This window comes from Desmodus rotundus, chromosome 8, assembly GCF_022682495.2.
Source record: "Desmodus rotundus isolate HL8 chromosome 8, HLdesRot8A.1, whole genome shotgun sequence".
NCBI classification, from domain to species: domain Eukaryota; kingdom Metazoa; phylum Chordata; class Mammalia; order Chiroptera; family Phyllostomidae; genus Desmodus; species Desmodus rotundus.
The window spans coordinates 13,713,140-13,737,708 of NC_071394.1; the positions used below are offsets into that span (position 1 = coordinate 13,713,140).

Sequence of the window (24,569 nt, forward strand, 5' to 3'; positions counted from 1 at the left end):
ACATGTTAAATAGGGGAAAATAGGCTCAAATTTTTATAGTCTTTTGTAAATAGAAATGCTTATTTATAGTTAGGACTTACAAAAGAGGAAGATCATATAGTGTGTATAATACATATGTTGGTCTAAACTCAGAAAGTACAATCATTTGTTCTTTTTATGGAGGATTAAAATATACTTTTAAGAAATTATAGTGAAAATAGTGATTTTTTAAAAACTTAATTTCTTGGCAGGAAAAAAGTGTAATCCTCTATCAGTCTTCTGTGTTTTCCAAGATTTTATCAGTTCCTGAAATTTAGAAGTTTTGAGGTACACTAAACACGCCAGTATTCCCCACCTTCTTTCCCAAGGTATATGGTGTTCACTGCCACCTGGATATGAAGGTTTCATGAATTGGATCTATCTGAGGTGACATAGAATGCTAATGTTACAATTTCCAAAAACCACTAAAGAAGTATAATTTAACTGAGAGGTATTTAAGTGTGATCCATGAATTTTAGATAATTTCAAAATGAAAAACTGTAAAATATGGCAATAAAATTCTGAAAATAAAGCTTTTAAGGTCATAACAGCAAAACTGGTTGAAAAGGAGAATGGAAATAGCTAATGAGTCATTTTATTGGTCAGTTATATTTATAGGACTAATTTATTTTTGTAATTGCCTTTTATATTATGTGGAAAAGTTAAGGCTGTTTTTTGGCCTTAAACAAAAGAAATGAGTGGGGCAAAACAGCTTACCTACAGTCGATCGTTGAGTAGCAGACATCTCTATAATTTAAGCATCTAGAAACAACAATTTTATTTAAACACATTTTGTCCATTTAGAGTTAATCATCTCTAATTTAGGGCTCAATAAATTATAATTTGCTTTATGTTGTATTTGCCATTGATTTGAGCTGCAGTGAAAAATATACACTTGGTTTTGTTTTATGTTTTGGCTACATATAGCATAATACTTATAAAATTTGCAAAGTGGCCTATTATGTAAAAAAAAAACCAAAAAAAGTAAGGAAGTTGTCCACAGCCTTCAACTCTGGAAATCCAGCTACGGCAGAGTCCTAAATATTAAGTGTAAACTCCTTGCCTGTCACTCGTTAATTTGTTCTAATTACAATAATATATTTCATTTTTATTTCCAGTGGACAGGAGTTACGAAGAACTGCAGTGGCTTCTTAATATGATTCAGGATGACCCTGTACCCTATGTAAGGTTAGTTTTTGTGCTACAATTTGTTTGTAAGGCCTAAAGTAAATTGAAAAATTTCAGAAGATTATACATAGAACCTTTGTTATTTTTGAAAACATAGGAATATGGTATGCTCTTAATCATACCCTTATTTGACTTTTTAATTTGATTTGCCTTTGAAAAGACATTTAAAAAATATATTGTTAACAAATAAAATTTATTTCCTGTAATTTTACATATCTCTATTGTAACTTAAAAGAAAGCTTATGTAATAGTTTGTAATGCCCCTGAAGGATCCCTTAGATATCCAAAATTATGATACCTGTCCTGATGGATTTACTTTACTTTAACAGTGATTAAGAACAATGTTTTGGTGCATTCCATTTGTTCCTTTCTGTCTCATATAAAATCTTAATTCTTCTTAAATAGACTTGGGGTTACTTTCTTTTTTTGTATACCCTTCTAGTCTTTTTTTTCCCCCCCAAAGAGAGGGAGGGAGAGAGGGAGAAAAACATCAGTCAGTTGCCTTTCATAGGCCCCTAGCTGGGGCCTTGGCCCACAACCCAGCCTTGTGTCCTGACGGAGAATCGAACCGGCAACCCTTCAGTTCTCAGGCTGGTGCTCAAACCACTGACCCACAGCAGCCAGGGCCCTTCTAGTCTTTTCTGCTGCTTTCTTTTGCAAAGTAGGGTATTTATGGTGTATTCAAATAGGATTAACTTTTTGACCATGTTTGTCTTTCTTTGCACATAGTGGACACTTAAATTTTTGTTCACTTTAATATGATTTTATAAAGTAAAATTTGAAAACTGGAAAGCAACTTAGGTTATAGTCATTCCAACTACAAACGAGAACGCAGAGCTAGGTGTTAATTGTCTTGCTCACCTTTACACATCAGTTGGTAGGTAGTTGTTTTTTTCTAAAAAGTCACAAATAAACTGCCTTATGTCCTTGCTGAAATGCACCTGGGCCTGAATTCATGGAAGACATTTTAGCTCTGACGGAGACTTGGGTATAGCAGTGAGTTTTGGTATTTAAGTCCCTGGTATTTCAGTGTTTTAAATGATGCTTATTACGTAAACACCCTTTATACAGAGTTTTGCTGTTAGTATTTCATAGTTCTTCATTGTGATCCAAATTATATTTTAAATGGTTTGTCATTGTGATTGATGCACAGTAAGGGTAGGGTGGACTTGGACAGTAATCTCATAACCCTCCATACTGAAGTGCATACTCATATCAAAGACAATAGACAGAACACCTGCCCGGATCTCTTACTGGTCGAGCTCATGCGTTTGAAAACCCCTAGGAAGACCCGACCGGTAGTGAGCAGGAACAGGAAGCGTAAACACGGTGTCAGTGACCTCGCAATCACTCGTTTTCAGCTCGCGGCTGTGGAACTGACATTCAGGTGCATGTTTCTGAGCTCTTGGAATTGTGCCTTCAAGACTATTTTTAGCAGATTATAAAATTATGTAATGTTTAAAATTTTTATATTCCTGAATTATACTGTACAATTAAATAATTGCTTTTGAAATATTATGGAACTGTTTATATCATTCAGATTTCAATAGCTCTGTTATTTATAATCTGAGGTGAAAATCTATTGAAAGATATATTTCGTGATTATTTTTGATGTTTTCTTCTTAATTGATGTGGTTCACTTACAGCACCAATAAAGAATCTTTTAGGCTTGCTTTAAAATCATCTGGCCCAGAGATTTTCAACAAGAATTTTTTTAAAAAATATGCAATACCTGACTTTAGTCAGTGGTGCTGACCTCTTTTCCCTTAGATTGTCAAATAAAAATGACAGCGGCCAGCACAACAATATCCATCCGGTGTGAATGAGTCAAAATTACACCTATTTTTTTTTCTTTTTTTGTCAAACTGGCAAGAAATAAATGTTTTGGTGTGCTGCAGAATTGTAGTAATTAGTTCATACATACCATGAAATGAAAAGGTTGAAAATCGCTGATCTAGCCCGTGGTTATACTCATAGTTTAAAAACATTCAGCAGGTCTTAAAAAATCTTTAATGGCATCAAAGTGTTAACATAGTTATTTTATGTGTATATTTTTTGGTGTCTTGGGACTTCTGTCTCTATTTCTGTGTGTTTTATACTTTGAATTGGAACTCTGTTCTTTTCTCTTTGTCCCATCATTATTTACTTTCTTTTTCTTTTTTTTTGAGGTAGGATTGACATATAACATTGTACATATTAGTAATATCGCCTTAGATGGGGTAGGTAATTTTAAAGATGACATGGAATTACCTTCTCGTTTTGGAATCAAGCACGCAGGTGATTGGTGTATCAGTTCAAGGGACATGCTTACATCCAATGCTTCTGCTCCTGGGAGTTTTTGAACTTTCTTTGGCTTTGGCTTGGCTCCGTTTCTAGAGAGAGTGATTTGCAGTGGTATTGGACTAGCCCACAAAGACAGTTCTGAGTTGTCCAGGGCAATTTGCTGTCAGTATGACGTAAACCCACGGCTTTCTTAGGGTTTGCTTCGGGTTCATTCCAGGTGTCTGAAACATACGCTCATTGAGTTTGTAGCATCAGGTTTTGCGAGCATCAGTAAAAATTACAACTGAAGTTTCTTTCTTCCTCCGTTATATCCAAGCATTCCATTACTCAGAGGTTTGAATTTTTCAGCCCTCGTCCTGGGCCTGGCGTTTATTCCTTCACCAGGCGCTAAATTTCCTGTCAGAGCCTCCTTGCTGCTTCTCTTTCTCTGCCCTCTTTTCAAGGTGTCTTCTCACAGCATGGGACATTTTCTTTTTCAGATTTTGTTTTGGTCACATTGCCCTATTTTTCAGAAGATTCTGTAGTGTGTTCACGTAGCCTCTCACATAAGGTAAAAACTCCCAGTAGCGCTGCATAACTGTTGCCATCCGTAAGGATACCTTTTTATGAATCGACTCTTCTGAGTGCCAGCTTATTTTGAAGAAACCTTTTCGCCTTATCTCCGTATGTAAAATGCTCCTGCACATTTCTGTGCTCTACAAAGATGCTGTGATAGTGACGTTTATGTTCATTTTATTATCTCAAATGTAGGCTTCTTCTTGCTCTATTTTTTGCCCCATTTTAAGATTTTTATATTTACTGATTCAGTCTTTTTTGTAAACTTTTCTAAGAGTAAAACATTCATTTTAAAGTTGGGGTGGAAAGGCTGGTTAAGAATACAGAGTCGGTTATATTTTGTTTGCTTTTTTCTTCTGTTGATTATGTTCCAGTTAAAGGTGAGATCATATGGAGTTAAGAACAATCTAACAACAGCCGGGGGGGAGTGGGGGGGGGGGGACAGTGGGGAGAGGGGATTACAGGAACTACTATAAAGGACACATGGACAGAATCGGGAGAAGGGTGGAGGTGGGGGAGGGAGGGGCGTTCAGCTGGGGTGGGGTGGAGGGATGGGGAGAAAAGGCACACAACTGTAATTGAATAACAATAAAAATTAAAAAAAAAAAAAGAGAATACAGAGTCAGGTTTTAGAAAACCTCGTAGTTCACTAAAGCAGTTTTAGAAAGAACAAGCGCACCCGACTTGTTTAGTGAAAAAGACAGTAGTAAATATTTAGAATGTAACACAAACCTTTTGAAATGAAACTAAACCTAAACACACAGCTAGATCTAAGAAGGGAGATAATAAAGACAGGAAGAAGGAGCTACAGGTACAGGTCGTTTTTAATGTTTTTATTTAATGGTCAGCAAAAATTAAATTTTTCTTTTTCAGACATAAGATTCTAAACATGTTGACTAAGAACCCACCATTTACTAAGAACATGGAGTCTCCCTTATGCACTGAAGCCCTGGTAGATCAACTCTGGAAACTTATGAATTCTGGTGAGACAGCAGTGGCTTTCAAAACAATTTTATGATTGCATTATTTTCATTTTATATCAGGTTTTCAATACTTAAAGAGCAATGGTTTATTTTGATTTATTTGTTTTATAAGTAAGATACATATTACACTAAGGATATATTTATTATGCCCTTTAGGGATTCATTTTGTAAAGAGGAATGCTGTGGTGATGAGACATTTTCCCAGTTCTAAAATGCACTAGTTGATTCACTGACACGGACTGTTGCCGTAGCAATTTGTAAGCATCTGTGCTAAGATCAGATGCGTCTCTATCGTAGAGGGCTTGCCAGTGAGGCCTGGACATCAAGAGATGGCCCCTTTCAAGCGTCATAACCCTTTCATCTCTCCCTTCTGTACAAGTTCTGGAACAGTTAAAAATGTGTGGCTAAATGTGCATATTGGGTTTTGTTCCTTTACTTTCCCCTCATAGGTACTTCACATGACTGGAGGCTACGGTGTGGTGCTGTGGACTTGTACTTCACCCTGTTTGGCCTCAGCAGACCTTCCTGCTTGCCCTTGCCAGAGCTGGGCTTGGTTCTCAATCTAAAAGAGAAAAAAGCCGTCCTGAATCCAACCATCATTCCGGAGGCCATCGCAGGCAACCCAGAAACCGCAGTTAATCCAAGTAGCCACGCACAGCTGGTTGGATTTCAGAACCCTGTAAGAATCACATGTGTTACAGAAGATGTGCTTTTGTTGTATAGAGCTACCTAGAGAAGAGAATTGCTTCTTTTTAACTGGCGAATTTAAAGCCCCTAACAGTTTGGTTTGTACCTTTTTAAAAACTGCTGGCCCACATAGTTTACAGAGTGTGCTGACAACTGCGTAGCGCTGCCAGTCCATTCGCGCCTTTCGTGATGATGTAATGATTGTTTGTACTTGAGCATAGGATTTCTTCTTTGAGCAGTAGGAAACTGAAACGAATAACCTGTTACATAGTACCCTTCTTGTCCATATGTGGTCATGGCAAACTGAACACAAGGGGCCCTGACTGTTCTTCCCCCTGTTCTGTGTAGTACCTGGCAGTTCTAAACATGACAGGTGCCTGACAAACGCTTCCTGAATTAAATAAATAGAAAACGAATGACCAGGTAAATGAGTAATCTGACTTGGGAGGAGATTATGCGTTACCTTTAGAATTTGTGTGTGTTTGCTGTTTCTAGCTGTGCATTATAAAATGACCAGACATTTTGTGGAAAGACCTTTAAGATACAGATCAATCATTTTATTGTAGTTTAAAGAACATTTTTTAGAAATGTTTTTTTTTTTTTAATTGATGACAAAATGTCCCCAATATGTCAGGCTTCATTTTTCACCAATATTTAGACCAGGTTACTTGCCTGGTAATTCCCTACTGGTGTTTTGACACTTTATTAAAACTCAGATTCTCTCTATTCTAGTTAGAAATAGTCATTTAAAATTACCTAGATTTTCTGAAATATAATTGAACTTATTTGTTGTAAATTGAAAATGTATTCTAGAGTTTGGGTTGTAAAGATGTAACATAAATCTTTCCATAGGAAAAAAAAGTGTCTCATTAAAGAACTCTTATAGATAGATCTGAATAGTTATAAATCTGTGGAAATGAGTATGTTTATAAGTTTTGGCCATATATATTAATTTATCTACATTCATACTTGGCGTCTTCAGGATAAAAGGAGAAAATCTTTAGGATAAAAGGAGAAAAAAGGAGAAGAAGATATATTCTTTTGGGAAAACTCTAAAAGTTCACTTAAATAACTCTCCTCCCTCACCTCTCAAAAAAAAAACAAAAACAAAAAAACCCAGCAGACAGAAAAAGGGTAAATTTATGTGAAGCCCATTGCTGATAACTCTTAGGCACTGGGCATGCTCTAATCTGCATGGTTGCTCTAGCTCTTAGTTTTCAGCTATAACATGAGCTATTTGTCTTCAGAAATCTAATTTTGATCTTAAATATTGCCGCAGGAAGATGATCACCTTGCCAAGGAAGCATCATGTAATATATCAGCTCATCAGCAGGGAGTGAAGAGGAAGTCTGATACACCACTGGGGTCCCCACTAGAACCTGGTCAAATACTGGAGAAGAATGAGGATAGCAGTAAAGTCAAACTCAAAATCAGAGTAAGAAGTACAGGTTATTAACAGTGTAGGATATTCACCTTCTCATAAATCTTTGTGAATATTTGCAATGGTTTTTCCATAGTGACAGATGGGACAGACTGAATCATAGAAAAACCCAGATGTCCATCTCTGAATCATTCCAGCCAGTTGTTTAACTTGTTGTCACATACTTCTCTCTCTGGGGAGGAACTGTGTACGTAATCTACCACAGCTCACTGCTCTCCCATAACGTAGGAATAGATTGTAGTCGCTGTTAAATTTCCAGTAATTTTCAGTCAGCTTCTTTTGGAGGCTGGACCACATAATCTCTTCTCTCTCTTAATACTTTTTTGAATAAAAGACACTACTTTTCCTTTTAAGATTATTTGGGGGTATAGCCTATGGCCTCTCTGCTACTTTTCCTGAGAGCTAAGATCCAAACATAAAGCGATATAACAGCTCTTTTCCTCTTGTGTTCTTATGTGTCTGTTTTAGTTTTCAAGTTCTCAAGATGAAGAAGAGATTGATATGGATACTGTTCATGATAGCCAGGCCTTCATTTCTCATCATTTAAACATGCTTGAAAGGCCGTCAACTCCAGGTAAGATCAGCGTACTGCAATCACTGGGATGATCGAGAGAGTTTGCCTGTCACTGTTCTAAAAGGTGCTGCTTTATTTATTTATTTTTACTCCTCCCCTGAAGATAAGTTTATTGATTTAGAGAGAGAGACAGAGAAAGAAACAGCAGTGTGAGAGAGAAGCATTGATCAATTGCCTCCTGTACATTCCCCAATCAGAGACCAAATCCTAGTTATGTGCCCAGACCAGGGATTGAACCTGCAGCCTTTTGGTGTACAAGAAGTGCTCCAACCCACTGACTCACCCAGCCAGGGTGTGGTTTAATTTTAAATGAATAACTATAAAGTTTAAAAGTAGCCGGTATAAAATAAAATAGTAGATTGTTTTAGATTATAACACACATGAGCAAAGAAATAAAAAAATGTTTCTTTTGATTTTCCATTTTATTTTTTAACATTTGGCATATTTATACTTCTGGATTTTATTTTTTTAATCCATTCATCAGATTCCTTTCAATAGCTTTAATTTCTCTCTCTCTCTCTCTCTCTCTCTCCCTCTCTCTCTCTCTCTCTCTTTCTCCCTCTCTCTCTCTCATACACTTAACCTAAAAGTTAAAATACTAGATTTAGTTTCTTTTTAATAGTGTAAAGTAACCATAATTATATTTCAAATTCTTTGACTAAAGTTAATGCTGCTCAAAATAACAACTACTTCCTCTTTTTTTGCCTGCCTATTTCACATAATATCATGTCATGGATTTTTGCATGCATCTCTCAAACATAATCTTCCCTTTTGAAAATATTATCTGAGACAGTATTGAGTTGATACACTAAAATTTACCTAATTTCCCTGTTGGTAGGCATTTAGGTATTTTTGGTTTTTATTTGTTACAGGTAATTCTACACTGCATTTCTTCATATAACAGCTTTTGCTTCTTTTTTATCAAATTACGTTCTTTGGATAAATTCCCCAAAATATATTGTTGGTGAAATGATTAACTTTAATTATATTATGAGACACTTCACTTCAGATTGTCTCAGTTCTTGATATATAGTGCCACAATGCTTTTTGAAGAGATTACACATAGTTTATGTCATCAACATTTTTATTTTCAGGAATAAAGCTTAGATATAATTCGCATATAAGTTGTGAAATACAATTTTTTAAAACTCTGTGAGCCTGCCATCCACCCAAACGTCCGTATTTTACTCCCTACCCCCGCTGCTCCCTACCCCCGCTGCTCCCTCTGTGCATCTTCCCGGTATCTGTTCATTGCCTTTGCACTACAAGTAAATACTGTGTTGACTTTAGTTTTTTTTTTTCTTAATCATTCTGCTGTGTTTTTATTTCTATTTTTTTAAGGTTTTATTTATTTATTTTTAGAGAAGGGGGAAGGGAGGGAGAAAGAGAAGGAGAGAAATATCAGTGTGTGGTTGCCTCTTGCACGCCCCTCACTGGGGACCTGGCCTGCAACCCAGGCACGTGCCCTGACTGGGAAGTGAACCAGTGACCCTTTGGTTCACAGTCCGGTGCTCAATCCACTGAGCCACACCAGCCAGGGCTCTGCTGCTTTTTTAATAGTTTGCCACATAGATATATGTTTGCTCACAGTTTTTGAATTTTTTGAAAATGGTATGACACTTGATATTACATCACTCAACATTATGCTTCTAAAATTCATTTGTGTTGATACATAAGGTGTAATTCATTAATTTTCATTTATCATTATTATCATTTTTGTCATAATTATATTGTCATAAATGCAATAACCTAAAAGATTAACTATAAAATAATTTATGATTATTTTATAATATATTTTTTAAAGTATGACTTTTTTTTCTGGGTACGGTTTTTGGGTCTTTTTATTGGAAAATCCTGTTCATACCCCATGCTGGTTGTCTTTTATAATATTTACATTTGAATGAATTTCTTTTCTAACATGTTACTTTTTGGCGAAGGTCCTGTTGTCTACCTTGATCTTCTTCATGTTTGTTTGGCTTTCTGTTTAGTTTTGGTTATGAGACCTAGACCATTTTTCACTCTCTAGCTAGTAGAATTTGAGAACTGACTTCAGGTAGGGTATGAGCCTGAGTTACATTTGAAAACTGACAGGTCATGTGTTTCTTGGCTTTTATAATTGTAAGAGATCTTAACAATTATTTATCTATTCTATGCATTTACAGATAAGTAAACTTATGCAGAAAGATATCAAATGACTTGCCCTAAAGGACACATCCAGTAATAGCCAACTCAGGGCTAGACCCAAGTCTTAAAACTTTTCCATGTGACTAACGAAGGAATTGAGACACAAAGAGATAAATGTTTTACCTGGTATATGTATCTTATTTGTTGATGATTTGGAATCAGAACCTGGGTCCCCTGATACCTACTACAGTGCTGTTCATATTATACCATTCAGACATTTCCTATTTTAAATACTTTGTTACCCCTAAATTATTTTATGTATATATTGAGTAAATACTATAATGGAATTTATTAGCAAATGGGGGGTAGCTAACAGTCTTTACTATATGCAAAGTTCTACGTAAATAGTAAGAAACAGGGCATGGTTTCTGCCCTAGAATATAGAGTCCATTTTATACGTTCAGCAGGCCAGTCGGACTTACTGTCTTTCCTGAGCGTGTATTGTTCTCAGACGTAAATATATAGGAACCCTGACAGAGTTAAAGCAAATGGTATCTTCAGCAGTAAAATCTGAGCTCTTTGTATTAGAATTTTACTGTTGAACTGCTTCCAGTTTAAAGGTTAGCTTATAAAAATCTATCAGGCTTTTTTTTTTCCTTTTGGGAAACAAGGAAATTTATTCATCTTCTCCTTCTTCTTTGGTATTTTAGGGCTCTCTAAATACCGGCCAGCTAGCTGTCGGCCTGCGCTGATTCCCCAGCACTCACCGGCCAGTGATGGCGCGCCCGCCACCAAGCCCCAGTGGGGGGTGGAGCTTGCCCGGAAGGGAGCAGGTGAAATTATGGTTGTTGTTACTTTTTTGCTCAAGAACAAATCTATAAACTTCACAAAGTTTCTTTTTTTCTTTTTTACGTTCAATGTTATATTAGTTTCAGGTGTACAAAAAATTTATTAACTTAAAAATCTAGATCTGAGGACTTGTTTTTCTTGCAACATATTGACTCTAAAGTATCTAACGTAAGGACTGTTTTAAATGAGACTTTTACTCTTTCAAAAGTAATACATTCCTACTTTGTAAAACTCGGAAATAACAGAAAGTAGAAAGGAAAGGGGAAATTCATGTCACGTCATTTAAAGAAACCCATTATGTTACATTTTGATTTTCCCTTGTAGTGCTTTTTCTAAGAATATTAAATATGAAAATGTCAGCTTCTGTAGGAATCATTAAATCTGTCCCTTTGTACTTTAATAATAAAATACAAAAACCAGCCACTTACTTATCCTCTCTCCTCTCCCCTAAACATTTTACAGTTGGTTCAATCATGATGATGCTGTACCTAGAAAGCTAATGTGTTTTGACTTTTAAATTATTTCACATTAATCAGGCTTGTTTATGAAGGTGATTCAGTTGAGATCTGTTTATTACCTATTCTACTATTTTACATTGTCTTCTGCTTACGCTATTCTTCTGTTGTTTGAAAAGAGATTATAATCCAAATAAAGAGCGAACAGTTGAGATGGATGAAAAGATTCAGGCTTCAAGTTTTGGAGGAACAGGGAGTGAAAAACAAGATACATAAGCAAAATCACTTTTAATGAATAGTTTTTCCAAAAGTCATTAATCTGGCTTTAAAATTTTAGTGGATGGGTTTTGCTTATATAAACCATGTTTTTGTGATATAAACAGAAGAGTAACTGTTTGTTGATTTGAGGAGCTTAGGGAACCAACTGTGATTAAGAGACTTCAAACAAAAGCAGCATCTCAGAATATTCTGGGTTTGTGACCCCAGACCGCCGGGTGCTCATATCTCTTCGTGTGCTTTGTGCGTTTGTAGTAGTAGGTTCACAAAATGGACTTCAGAAGGAAGTCAGCTGGGGACTTGAGCGCTTACTTTGACAAGTGAATTTTGACTTTTTTTTAACCATTGCTGATTTTGTATCCTCTTGGGTATTGAGGGGTTTCTTTTGTTTGTTTCATTTTGGTGTAATTTTACCTTATTGTCATTATACTTACTAAAATTTTACTAGACTTGAAAAGTTTTTTATATTTTTTAAAAATTATAAAACTTAGGGTGTTTCACACCTCTTGATACAGCTTGAGAGTGATATTCTGCCTGCCATTTGTGCCTTAAAAGAAGAAAACACTGACTGAATTTCAACAGTCAAATAAATTCCTGTTCCAGAAAACAATCTGAACACATGTGTTTGGTTTATCTCAGTGATATGGCACACTAATCCATGTAGAAGCACACCCCGACACCTTTTTGTGTGCCGTATTTCTTTAAAAATACATTTCTTACTTTTGGGGAACCTCTCTTTACAGTCTTACAGTTCTCATGGCATCGCACAGGAAGTCGGGAGGAGAGAGGCAGGTGGTGGGGAATAGGAAAGCTTTACAGTTTTAACTTGAGTTGCTATCAGTGTAGCGCCCTTTTATGTCATGCGACAGAATGTATACCAGCATATTATTTACAGACTGACCTATGAAACTTAAATTCTGAATGTATTCTTTAATGTGCCTTTGTAATTTCTTTAAACGTGTTTATGCTGTTCAGTACCCTATGGCCACTGAGCAAGTCTTTAAATTCAACAGTGTTGTTATCAGAATTCAGAAAACCTTCATTTTACAAGTGTTCCAAAGGTTTGTATCTACATGTATTTTGGGATCTAAATACAGTTGTCCTGCAGACACTTATTATATTTGATAGATAACTTTCCCCAACCAGACAACAAAAACCCTTTTGACTTACCCCTGAAGAAGAGAAGCGTGAAATCTAGCCGCTGTGTGTAACGATGTTTCTGAGAGAAGGGGCACTTTCAGCTCTGCCTTTCGGACTGGCAAGCACAACTGTAACCTAACCCAAGTGAAGTTGGCCGTAAAAGAGGAACTTGTTCTCCTCCTGCCTCCCGGCGGGAAGGAAGAGAGGGTCTTCTTGGCCTGGGGCTGAGGGTTATGGGTTCATGAAAGGAGCATAGGAAGAACCGAGGTAAGGGAAGCTGTGACTTCCTTCAGCCCCTAGGGATCCTAGAGTTCACAAATGGGTTTTTTTGGCCTTAGTTCATTCAACTGAGGCATCATTATTGGGTCTCTAGAGGTCTTACACCATTTTTTGCACTTGACTAAATATGAAGAGATTATACATGAAAATCTGGGTTTCCAGCTTCTCTTGGAAAAGCGTTAACAGCAACAGCGAGGCCCTTTGAGATAGGGTTGTGCTGTTTCAGTGACGCCACTTGCTCGCACCTGCTAGTCTCTGTGCTCACTTACGCTGTCTCCTTAGGTCCGAGGCTGTGAGTGTGGGGCCCCTGTTTTCCTTTGTTCATGAGCTAAGGTGAAGGCCGAGGCGGCTCCTTCAGAGCCAGCAGGCCGATGGTAACTGACTGAGCCCTGGAACGAGCTGCAGGTTGCACTGGGGGCAGGGGTAGAACAAGCATGAGGGTTTAGGTCAGATAAAGAAGAGCTGGAAACTGTTCAGAGGAAAGTCATGGTTTATACTTTTTAAACTTTCTTCCAACTTTCTCTCTTCTTGCACACGATAGAGGAATATAGGGTGCAGATGATACATGTGTGGTAGGTGAAACCAGCTGGGGTAAGAAAGGAGAAGTGGCAGAAGTACTTTTCTTAATTACTTTATACTAATTCTTTTCTCTCTGCTGAGGTAAGGAAGGGGGTTTGGAGAAAGGGCTTATGGTTCCCATGGGAATTGGTTAAGCCTACCAAGTCTGTCTGCTCTCCCACCTCTGCAGCCAGGTCTCTCGCCCCAGCTGTCGCTGTGACGGAGCGGAGAAGAGGAGTGACGAGAGCAGAAGCCATGGGGAACCCCTGGTGGTTTCTGCGGGGAGGAAAAGGCCACTTCCTGCAGCTGCCTGCTAGGGCTGCTGTATTTGCAGTGCCTTCTTGCCTAAGTCAGCACGGCGGTATTCTGACGCGTGAAAGTCTTTGAAACAAAACCCGAAAAGCTTCAGAGCCCTACAGTCCTTTCTTTTGAAACTCTAATATGGAAAACAGACTTTGCTTTTCTCCTTAAATTTTAATGACAAAATTCTACACTTTATTTTTTTAAAGTGATCTAAAGACTCCAAAGAACAAACTACAATGCTTCTAATAGAAACTGCAGGTTTTGTGTTAAATTTAAACGTACACCTAATGTGAATAAATTTCATAGGATTAGCAGAGTACTCACTACCTGGTATCAGCACTTTCATCCACGGGCTGAAAAACTTCCATAGTAGGCTTTCTATTGGTTCTGTTTGTTTTGCATTTGTTAAAGTGACTGCAGCAAACTCTTACCCATAGTGCATTTAATAGGTCCCTAGGAGAGATTCTGTGTTGGGTAGAACAACAGAACTGAACATCTGTTTTATTCTTTCTAGGTAACGTGAAGTAGGAAGACTATAATGTAAAGTATGTGTGTACATATACACCTACATCCTTTTCCTGATGTATCCGCTATCCTACAATAGAGACATATACTTCAGGTCACTGTAAGGGCTGTAACTGACTTAAAATTGAGTGGGCCTCAAGTGCCCAGGCTTCTTCCAAGCCCCTGCAATACCATGTGAAATCGTGTGTGTAGATGTTTGCATCCGGGATGGTAGCACGTGCATTTCCCCCCGCTGGAGGTGACCTCCTCCTGCCGGTGCGGAAGTCACCTTGCGTGTGTCTGCAGTCTGACTGTTAGCACACGCAGTTCCACACGGGAAGGAGATTGCACGTTCCTATCACCTGGGAGTAGACCTGGTAGGAGTCAGTCAGGAAAGCAGAGATTAAGCAAGCAAAATGTATATTGTCTCTAATAAATGAAAATTTAGGAGCTAAAGGTTAAAAAAGAGCTAAAGGTAGGTAGGTGGTAGTGACAGGAACATTAGGTTTTGTCAGATGCACTGTTGTTGCAAATACTAGTCTAATGAATGTTAGAATATGTCTTTGCACATTTGTGGGATAAATTTCTGGAAATGAACTTTTTCAGTCAAAGAATATGGGCATTTAACGTTTTCATGGATGCAGCCATATTGTTTAACTTCTCCTTTTTAAAAAATGCTTTGTTATGGAAAACTGAAGTAGTCAGATGAGTATAATGAACCCCTAATCTATACCCTTACCCATTTCCACCCTTCTGAATTATTTTGAAACAAATTCCGCATGTCACCATTTAAAATAATGTAGTATGTGGGGAGAGGGTGGGCTAGAGGTGGAAAGCGGGTAGAGCGTATAAGGGGGATAAATGGTAATGGGGAAAAAACACAATACAAAACAAACTATTAAAAAAGGAAAAAATAATTTAGCATGTATCTCTAAATATAAGGACTTAAAAAAGACATAACCATAGTAATATACTTTTAAAAAATTGAGTGTTTTTGTATCATTAAATTAGTCACTGTTTAAATTTTAATTGACTCATAAATACCATTATTTTTACTTTTAACAGTTTGCTTGAATCAGTGTTCACATAAGGCTACATGTTGCAATTGGATGATACATCCTTTACATCTTTTTAAATTTAAAGTTTTCAGTTGATCTCTTTATCTCTTTTTTCCCCTTTACAATATACTTGTTAAAGAACCCAGGTTTTTCACCTGTGGTTATAAGTCTTTATTTTGCTAATTGTGTACCTCTGGTGTAATTAGTGTGTTAGAGTCCTCTGAATTTTCTGTAAATTTGTAGTAACTAGAAGCTTACCAGGTTCATAGGTATGTTCTTCGGTATGGAAGCATGGAGTGGCCGGTTGACTTTGTTATGAGGTTAGTCATTAAGATGTTCAAGGCTTAGATTCATTAACTCTGGGGGTTGTAAGATGGTAATATTCTAATTTATCTTTCCTTTTTTATTTATAAACTGGATTATTTTTATGAAGCTCAATTCCCCTTCATCTGTTATTTTCCATTGGTATAAGTCATATAGGAAAAAGGGAAAGGCTTGATTCTATTTACATAATAACTTTCAAAATAATGAATTGGCTAACTAGCATCCTCCAGCGTGGTGATTAATCAGTTCCAGTCCTACAGTTACTATCCTTATCAGAATTCAAACTGTCCCACCTTTGGACAGTGAGTCCATTGAGAAGACTTTAACTTCCTTGCTGTTATACCAGGTTGTTCAGACTATCCTGTAAATTATCTACCCAGACCTGCAATCAGCCATTTGTTCTTAGCAGCCCTGGTTCCTAACACTTTTATCCTTGGATTTAGCTAATCCATTGGCCTCATAATAGGCTTAATACAAATCAAGAGAAATTTAAGATATATAATCAAGTAACATATTTCTTTTCTTTTTTTTTAATTTTAATTTTTTATTGGTATTCACTTACAGTTGTGTGCCCTTTCTCCCCATCCCTCCACCCTACCCCGGCTGACCCCCCTCCCTCCCCCACCTCTACCCCCCCCCCCCATTCTGTCCATGTGTCCTTTATAGTAGTTCCTGTAATCCCCTCTCCTCACTGTCCCCTCCCCACTCCCCCCTGCCCATTGTTAGATTGTTCTTAACTTCAATGTCTCTGGTTATATTTCGCTTCCTTTTTTCTTCTATTTATTAAGTAACATATTTCTGATGCAAACACAGCACGAACAAAGTTCTCATCTAGTAACATATTTCTGATGCAAAGCATGAGGCCACTAGATGAGAACTTCGTTCGTGCTGTCGAAGTGGTTCTAAGTCTTCCTTGGAAAAGAGTACACCCAGGTACACTCAGTTGTCCACTTGGCAGTTGCCTCTGCTGGAAAATGCCTTTTCAAACATCACCGTTGGCTTCTCTGCAGTCCAAGTAGCTTGGCGAGTGTTCAGGATTAGATGATGAAACTTCCCTCAGTGCCGAAGGGGACCGCAGGCTCCCAGTGGTGCAGACAGCCGGCTGGAGGGCTGCCACGTGTGCTGATCTAGACTGACGACACAGTGAGCTGGGCGCTGGAGAAGCGTGTTCGTGAGGTTTCCTAGTCTCCTGTCACCTCTCCTTGTCACCTGGCTCTGTAGTCCCTTTGATACGGAACTGCTTACTTTTTTTTTAATAGAATTGTGACCATATTCACGTAATTTAAAATACAAATTAAAAGTCATACATTGCAGCAATTTTCAACCTTTTTCATCTCATGGGACACGTAAACTAATTACTAAAATTCTGGGGCACATCAAAAAATGTATTTTTTGCTGATCCAACAGGAAAAAACGGTTTAATTTTGATTCATGCACATTGGGTGGCATCAACGGCTATTGTGTTGGCTGTTGTCATTTTTTAATTTGACAATCTAAGGGAAAAGAGGTCAGTGCCACTTGTAAATCATCAGGTATTGCATGTTTTAAAAATTCTTGTGGCATACTGATATAGTGGCATGTTTCATTGATACTATAAATCAGGTATCTCTCAAAGTTTTTCTTAATCTGAAGAATATCTGTGTTCTAATTATTGCAAAAGATATAGACCCCAAACTTGCTTCTATATATAAATCATCTCTTTATTTAGCTTTTTTTCTTATTATTAGTGTTAGCTTTACCAAAAACTTAGGAATATAAAACATGTAAGTTCATGGTAGCAGGAACTTTGTCTGACTTGTTCACTGGCTTCAACAATTGGAACAGCACCTGACAAAAAGGAAGTACAGTCGTCAGTCGGCACCATGTGGATGACCCGTGATGGTTTCTGGCTTTATCCCTCTGCCTTTAAAATCATGGACCTTCAGTTGCATTTAGTTGTTCTAAGTTCATCTGACATTCTCTTTACAAAGAAACATGAGCTTTGGCAGGGGTGAGGAGAGGGGAGTATAGGGGCCGCTACCGTGCTACACACTGGGCTGCAGAGGTGAAAGGTGGGCTATGGTGGGCACCGTGCTAGCAGACCAGCAGAACTGCTACGAAAGAACTGGTGGGGGTTGCATTTGGGGGGAAGGTCCCCCCCAAAACAACTTTGAGCTGAGTTTTGTATTATTAAAGAGCCTAAAATGTTTTTTCTTTTCTGTTACCTTACTGTAGGTTAGCTTAAACATTATTTATTGGAGATTTTTGCCTCGGATTTCCTCCAACTTCCACCCCCAGCTGATTTAAGCCTCCCGTTCTGCTCCCGTTTCACTCCACGTTTTGTCTTTTTATGACGCAGATGTAGTTACTCAGTGTCCTCCGTCTGTGCTAGTTTGTAAGTGCAGGAGGCCTCTGGTCTGTCAAGGTCACTGTTTTCTCTAGTTGCCATGTGGTTCCTGATGTTTGTTTGTTGAATGAAAGTGTGAGTCAGACTGAGGGGAGGGCATTCGGAGCACAGGGAGTAGCACCTACAAATGTGCGGAGTTAGGAAGGGCTGGCCTGGAAAGGAGGAGTGGCCGGTGGGGCTGGGAAGGTTAGGTTATAAATGGTCAATAAAATTTGTGTTGAAAGTTTTAGAAAATTTCTGTGGTGATGCCTTTTTTTTTTTTTTTTTAAACCATGGTTTGGGCCTGGCTTAGATCAGAATTAGTGCTGAGAACTTACCCCACCTTTTAAAAGGAAAAGAAACTACTGTACTGCGGTCCATTTTAGTGAAAGGCCTAGTTTTTTAGTTTGGATCAAATATACCTTTTCAGGAACTTTCACTGAAGTTCAGGGAGCTAGGACTCACTGAGTTTTCAAGCACATCATGATGATCAGCTTTGCTTTTGGGAGGATCACTGTGCCAGGGTCTCCGAAGCTGAACACTCACTGAGAAGTCTTTGTTGTAGGGGCCGCCCTGTCCCAGGCCTCTACCCACAGGATGCCAGTAACACCCCCCCCCCCACCCCCCTGCAGTTATGACAACCGGAGTGTCTCCAGACATTGCCAAGTAAACCCTTGGGGGCGACAGTGCCCTGGCTCAGAACCACTGCTGTGCAGCTATGTCAGGTGTCATTTGAGTATCAGATGCTTCAGGCCAGTAAACCAGTTCACAGGAGACAGCCCTGCGTAATCCAGAGGAAGTGAGGAGGTCGGAATGAATACACTTGCAGACAGGACTGGGGAGGGGGCCGACTTAAGAGATACTTGTGAGAGTCAACAAGATTTGGTAACCAGCTAGGTCTGGGAAGGGGCCTGAGGTGATTCCTAGGCTTGTTTTTGAGTTGGCGGCAGGCAAAGCGCTGATGTTAACCTGGAGTAATACACAACGTGCTTCTTCCTAGGGGGTGGCCCGTGGATTCTCGGGCCTGGGGGGGAAGCAAGTCTAGACACTGGACTCTGAAAACTACTGTTGTAGGTTCCTGGACTGATAGAACGTTAGAAATGGAAGGAACTTTCAAAGACATTTGATGTGCTTTCTAGGTGAGCTAGAGAAGAATAAGATGATATGCTGGAGGTTGGCAGCAGAGCCCGCTCTAGAGCCCAGTCTCCTAACTGTCAGGTTTCGTTTTTAATGACCCTGCTCGTACTTTGCGTGGAGACATTCTCTTTACCCCCTCCCCGAAGTGTGCTGAACACACGGAGTTTACTTTGCTTGCTCCTAGAAAGTATCTTAAGGACCTAGAGAAGTTGGGATTTTTGTTGAGCTGTCGTTGTCGTCACTTAGTGTGACACAGCCTGCGTGGGTAAGCGGTTCTCCAGGAGTCACAGACACAGTGCTGCCCTTTCCCCGCCCCAGTACCTTCGGGCACAACTGTAGTGGAAGGAGCTGTGTTTTCATTGACCAGGGCGGGTCTTAATCTGTAACCCGAGTGTAATTGTTACTGCCTCAGCGCAGTACTTTAAAATAGTCAAGTGAGTTTTTAGCAAATGGTTTGGTAACACACTGGTATATGTCATAGCGGGTATGGGCAACAGGAATTGAAATATTCTACTCCCCAGCCGCGATGCTGGAAACCTGTTTGAGCGTACTTGTTGGGTGCTGCTTCTCCCATTCCTGTTCATTCCCACGGAGGCAGTAAACACTCGGGATCCCTGCTTTCGGTGCTGTCGTCAGCGCCCTCCGACTTCCGTTTCCCTTCCCGTGTTGTCACAGGCATTCATTGGGTGTTCGTCTTGCAGGTAAAGAACAGTCCCCTTTGGAGATGAGCATGCACGCAATTACAGCGGCCCCGCTCGCGGTGTTCGCCAAGGAGCCGGCCTCCTCCAAGCACAGCGACCACCACCACCACCACCACCACGAGCACAAGAAGAAGAAGAAGAAGCACAAACATAAGCACAAGCACAAGCACAAGCACGAGAGCAAAGAAAAGGACAAGGAGCCTTTCCCTTTCTCCAGCCCCGCCAGCGGCCGGTCTGTGCGCTCCCCCTCTCTGTCCGACTGAGCCGGGGACGAGGGGGCCTTTCCCTCAGTGTCTGGAAGACGGATATAACTAAAGCTCTGGCCTCTGTACAGACTGATAAAAGGGAGAACCCTGCCACCCGTAGAAGTTCAGAATCCATTTGAGTTCTAAGCCTCTGATTGACATTATTTATACAATTGGGATGTGATAAGGAAAATGTGTCTGTGTTCCGAATAAACCCTGTCACCCCATTTCCTCTTTAAAGCGTGCACCAGCACACTCCCCCCCCCCGCCCCCCCCCCCCCCACACACAGAGCGAGCCTCTTTCCTTAAAGGCCCTCACAGCAGCGGCAGGCCCGTCACTGTCAGCGTGTGCGCTGCGGAGGTCGGTTATCTTTGAGAGCCCGTGATGGCTGTGAGACAGACGCACTGTGACCCTCGCGGAGCCCTGTTCCCAGTGGTGCGTGGCGCTACCTGGAACTACTGAAGGAGACGGGAACTTCTCCAGAGGAACCTGCTCCATGGCACGTTTTCTGTGTGTTAACCATAGAATCTGAGCATCAGAATTTATAAACAAGACTATGTGATACTTTGTTTTGCCCTAAAATACTATAATTTTTGGAAGCAGCTTTTTAAAAAAATTCAGTAACTTTTTTGATAATGCACTTGGCAGTTATGATGTTGGAATTTAACAGAATTATCAAATCCAGTTCTCAGGTCGAGATGCTTTACATTATGTTGTTTTTCCGTTAAGTATAAGTGAGTATGTCCATGTGTAGAATGTGTTTGCTGAACATGAACAATTTACACACCCAACATGTTCTGCAGTGATTTCTGTAGAACACAGCTTATGATGCCGGGACCCGGTGTTCACATACTGTTAATTAACTTGGACACCGGCAGCCTGGCCCTCATGTGAACACACCATAAGCGTTTTAAAACATAAGAAGGTTTCGGTTTTAAACATCAGTGGTTTGTGTGCTTGTGTGTTTTTTGTTTTATTTCTGAATTTACCATGTGCTTTATTGTTTAAAAATTTTTCATACGTGTTGTATGTTTATCATTTCCCTTATCCTTAGGAAGTTTGGAAGATACTTCTTCCCAGAATAGATATTCCCAAGGGATCCAATAATGGCAAACTTTTAAAATACTTCTATTTGTATTTAACTTGTTTAATAAATAACTTTTGCAATTGATCATTCTGCCTTCGAGTCTGTATCCCTCTTGTTACCTTTCTCTGTGAGCACGTGGTATGCCTATCCACAAAGTTGGTGGGGAGCTTTGTGGGAGGCGGGATTCGAGCTGCCCTGTTAGGCAGGATGGTCTCAGTAGGCAGAGATGGGTTAAAGTTCCCTCTGAAGAAACAGTGTTTCCCAAAGCCTGGAAGAAAGCAAGGGCACGTTCAGGAATTATAAGTCCGCACAGCTGGCCAGGGGTGTAAGAGCAAAGGGAATGTGGTCAGATGTTGATGGGCCTAAATGGCAGTGATTTAAAGATTCCAATTAGCTGAGTGTTCACTAACTAAAATGATGTTGGGACAAATGGAATATTTTGTATTTCAGAGTGCAGTGATACTGTATATAGAATTCCCAACTTTGAAAATAGTGACGATACATTTCAAAATAATTATGAGTGTTGTAGGAAGACAGTGGCAGATGACAACTACCTGCATAATTTAAGCACCTCGTATGTATCAAGCACTGTACGAGGAGCTATGTTATTTCTCAATCACGTATTTATATTTTATGTTTCTCGTGAGGAACATCTTTTATGGCGAGCTTTCAGTTATTTAAGCTGATGGTTAGAAAGACATTTCAAAAAATTATTCCTGTTTTTGAAGTAGGGGATCACACATCATTGGTACAGAGTTCTAGTGTGAGACTCCCCAGTCTCGTGCCCCAGAGGCGGCCACCTGGTGCCAGGGAGACCTGTACCTTTCCAGAAGGAGTCCATACAGTGTGTACATTATTTTTGACAGATGATACTTGGAGAAACTTCACTTTTGTCCACTTTATCCTTTATGACCACCACATTTTGTGTCCTGCTAACAAAGGTCTTCCTCATTGCGTGATTACAAAAGAATTCTCCCATTTTTCTCCTATTGAAGTTTTCATGTGTTCGGTTTTTATTCTTTATTCAACTGGAATTCACCTGGAATTTATTTTGACAGATGATAGGATGTAGGGATCCAACTTTTTATTTCTCTTCCAGAATGCTACCCAGTATTTCAAACAACATCTTTTCTCTCTAGATTTCAAGTGTTACATACAAAATTCCATAATATATTTGGGTCCATTTCTGGACTTTGTAGCTGGTGTCTGTGTACTCATCTGCCAATACCACACTGTTCAGATTCTTATAGCACTGGATGTGGTAGAGCTAGCTTCCCCTCATTGCTTTTTCAAGTTTTTTGGTTATTCTTGAGGGTTATTTTCTTCTGGTTGACTCATACTCATTGATCGTGGTGTGCTTTTCTGTGGGTTTGGACAAATGCTTGGACTTGCGTGTCCAGCCACCACAGTTGGTCACTCCAAAGTTCCCTCCCGCTGCACCTCTGCCGTCAACTCCCCCACCCACCCACCCACCCCGGGCTTCCGCTGATCAGTGTTCCATCCCTATACCTTTGCCTTTTTGTGGGTTTATTTTCCTATATACATACTGGAGTCAGTCTTTCTACCTTTTCCTTGAAATTGTTTTTGTGGTGGGTATTGGTTGTGTATTAAATCGAGGGTTAACGTAGAATTGGTATCTTGATATTATTCCTGTTAACGGATGTCGATGTTACTATATTAACATAGTGTTTCCTTTTAACTACGTTAGAATGGTTTATTTTTGTTGTTTGGCATTCTGTAAGTGGTTTTTTTTCATCATAAGTTTATGTATAATCCTTTAAGCTAATTTTGTACTTAGCCGCTCCATTAATCGGGATTCTCCAGGGAAGCGGACATACACGGATACACGTTTGTTACAGAGGATTGACTCCCGTGATTTTGGAGGCTGAGAAGATCCTACAAGGGGCTGCCTACGACGAGCCAGAGACCCGGGAAAGCTCGTGTGGAGTCCGAAGGCCTGAGAGCAAGAGAGGCCACAGTACAGACCCCAGTCTGGTTACGAAGGCCTCCGAACGCAGACAGGGAGGGCAGCAGGAGATCGGTGTCCCAGCTCTCCTCCCACCAGGGAGAGAGGGAGTCAACCTTCCTCTACCCTTGTGTTCTGTTCAGGCCTTCAAAAGATGGCGTGGTACCCACCCTCACTGGGGCGGACCGTCAGCTTCACTCAGTCCCCCAGTCTGGATGCTCATGTTGTCCTGAGACACCTCGCATGCACCCAGAAATAATGTGTAGCCAGCACCCAGTCAAGCTGATACACAAAATTAACTGTCACAGCTACGTTACTTATTTCTCATTATTTGCAATATTTTTATTGTATTCTTTCTGTTACCATTTATTCCTCTTATACCCCCTCCCCACCCCGCAATGGCCACACTGTTGTCCATGTCCACGAGTCCTTTTTCCTTTTCGCTCGATCCCTCTACTCCCCAACCACTTCCCACCACCCCCATAGCTGTCAGCCTGCTGTCTCTGGGTCTGTCTCTATTGTGCTGTTAGTTCAGTTTGTTTATTAGGTTGCACTTGGGAGTCGGATCCTACGGTATTTGTCTTTCTCTGACTGGCTTATTTCACTTAGCAGAATGTTCTCCAGCTCCATCCATGCTGTCACAAAGAGTAAAATTTTACAGAACAGCCCAAAAATAAACCCACACCTTTATAGTCAATATCTGGTAGAGGGAGCCAGCACATACAATGGGTTAAAGATAGTGGGGAAAATGGGACAGATATGTGCGGAAAAGTGAAACTAGATCACTTCCTTATACCACACACAAGAATACATTCAAAATGGATTAAAGACTTAAATGTTAGACCCCAAATCATGAAAGGCCTAGAAGAAAACATTGGCCATAAAATCTTGGATGTTGATCATAGCAACATTTTATCTAATATGTCTCCTCAGGCGAGGGGAACAAAAGAAAAAGTAAATGGGACTACATCAAACTAAAGAGATTTTGCACAGCAAATAACACCAACAAAAGAAAAAGACAACCCACTGAATGGGAGGACGTGTTCACCAAAACACCTGGTAAGGGCTTCACATCCAAAATTTTAAAAGAACTTACAAAACTTAGCACCAAAACCCCAAATAATCCAATTTAAAAATGGGCCAAGGGCCTGAAGAGACACTTCTTCAAAGAGGACATGCAGTATTTTTAATGCATTTCTTGGGTTTTACTTGAAAATAATCACATGGTGATTTTATTACCTCTTGACTAATTTTTGTACGAATAATTTCCTAATGTCTTCTGTCTGACTTCCTCTTGCCGAGTGTGCCTGAGAATGAAAGGGAGGTGCCACACCCCTTTATTCTCTCTGCATTCGGCCCCCCTTCCTCGTGTGTCGTGGGTTTGCATTTCAAATCTGTTAGAATTTATAGTTTAACAATTTCTGTTTCTTGTTCTTATTTCTTCCGGATGATTCCTCAGGAGAGAATG

At 39.6% G+C, this 24,569-nt stretch overlaps 1 protein-coding gene across 3 annotated transcripts in view; it reads left to right on the plus strand.

Moving 5' to 3' along the window:
• TAF2 (TATA-box binding protein associated factor 2) overlaps positions 1-21,219 on the plus strand; it is a 59,605-nt gene extending 38,386 nt beyond the window's left edge. For 2 of the 3 annotated variants that reach the window (XM_045181490.3, XM_045181492.3), the window contains 7 exons: positions 1,137-1,206; positions 4,918-5,027; positions 5,477-5,706; positions 6,994-7,149; positions 7,624-7,729; positions 10,564-10,686; positions 19,803-21,219. In XM_045181490.3, coding sequence (XP_045037425.1) covers positions 1,137-1,206; positions 4,918-5,027; positions 5,477-5,706; positions 6,994-7,149; positions 7,624-7,729; positions 10,564-10,686; positions 19,803-20,065 — 1,058 coding nt within the window. In that variant the 3' untranslated portion in view covers positions 20,066-21,219. The remainder of the gene's footprint in view (positions 1-1,136; positions 1,207-4,917; positions 5,028-5,476; positions 5,707-6,993; positions 7,150-7,623; positions 7,730-10,563; positions 10,687-19,802) is intronic. The other variant, XM_024572152.4, reaches the window with a different exon arrangement.
• The last annotated feature ends 3,350 nt before the right edge of the window (positions 21,220-24,569 follow it).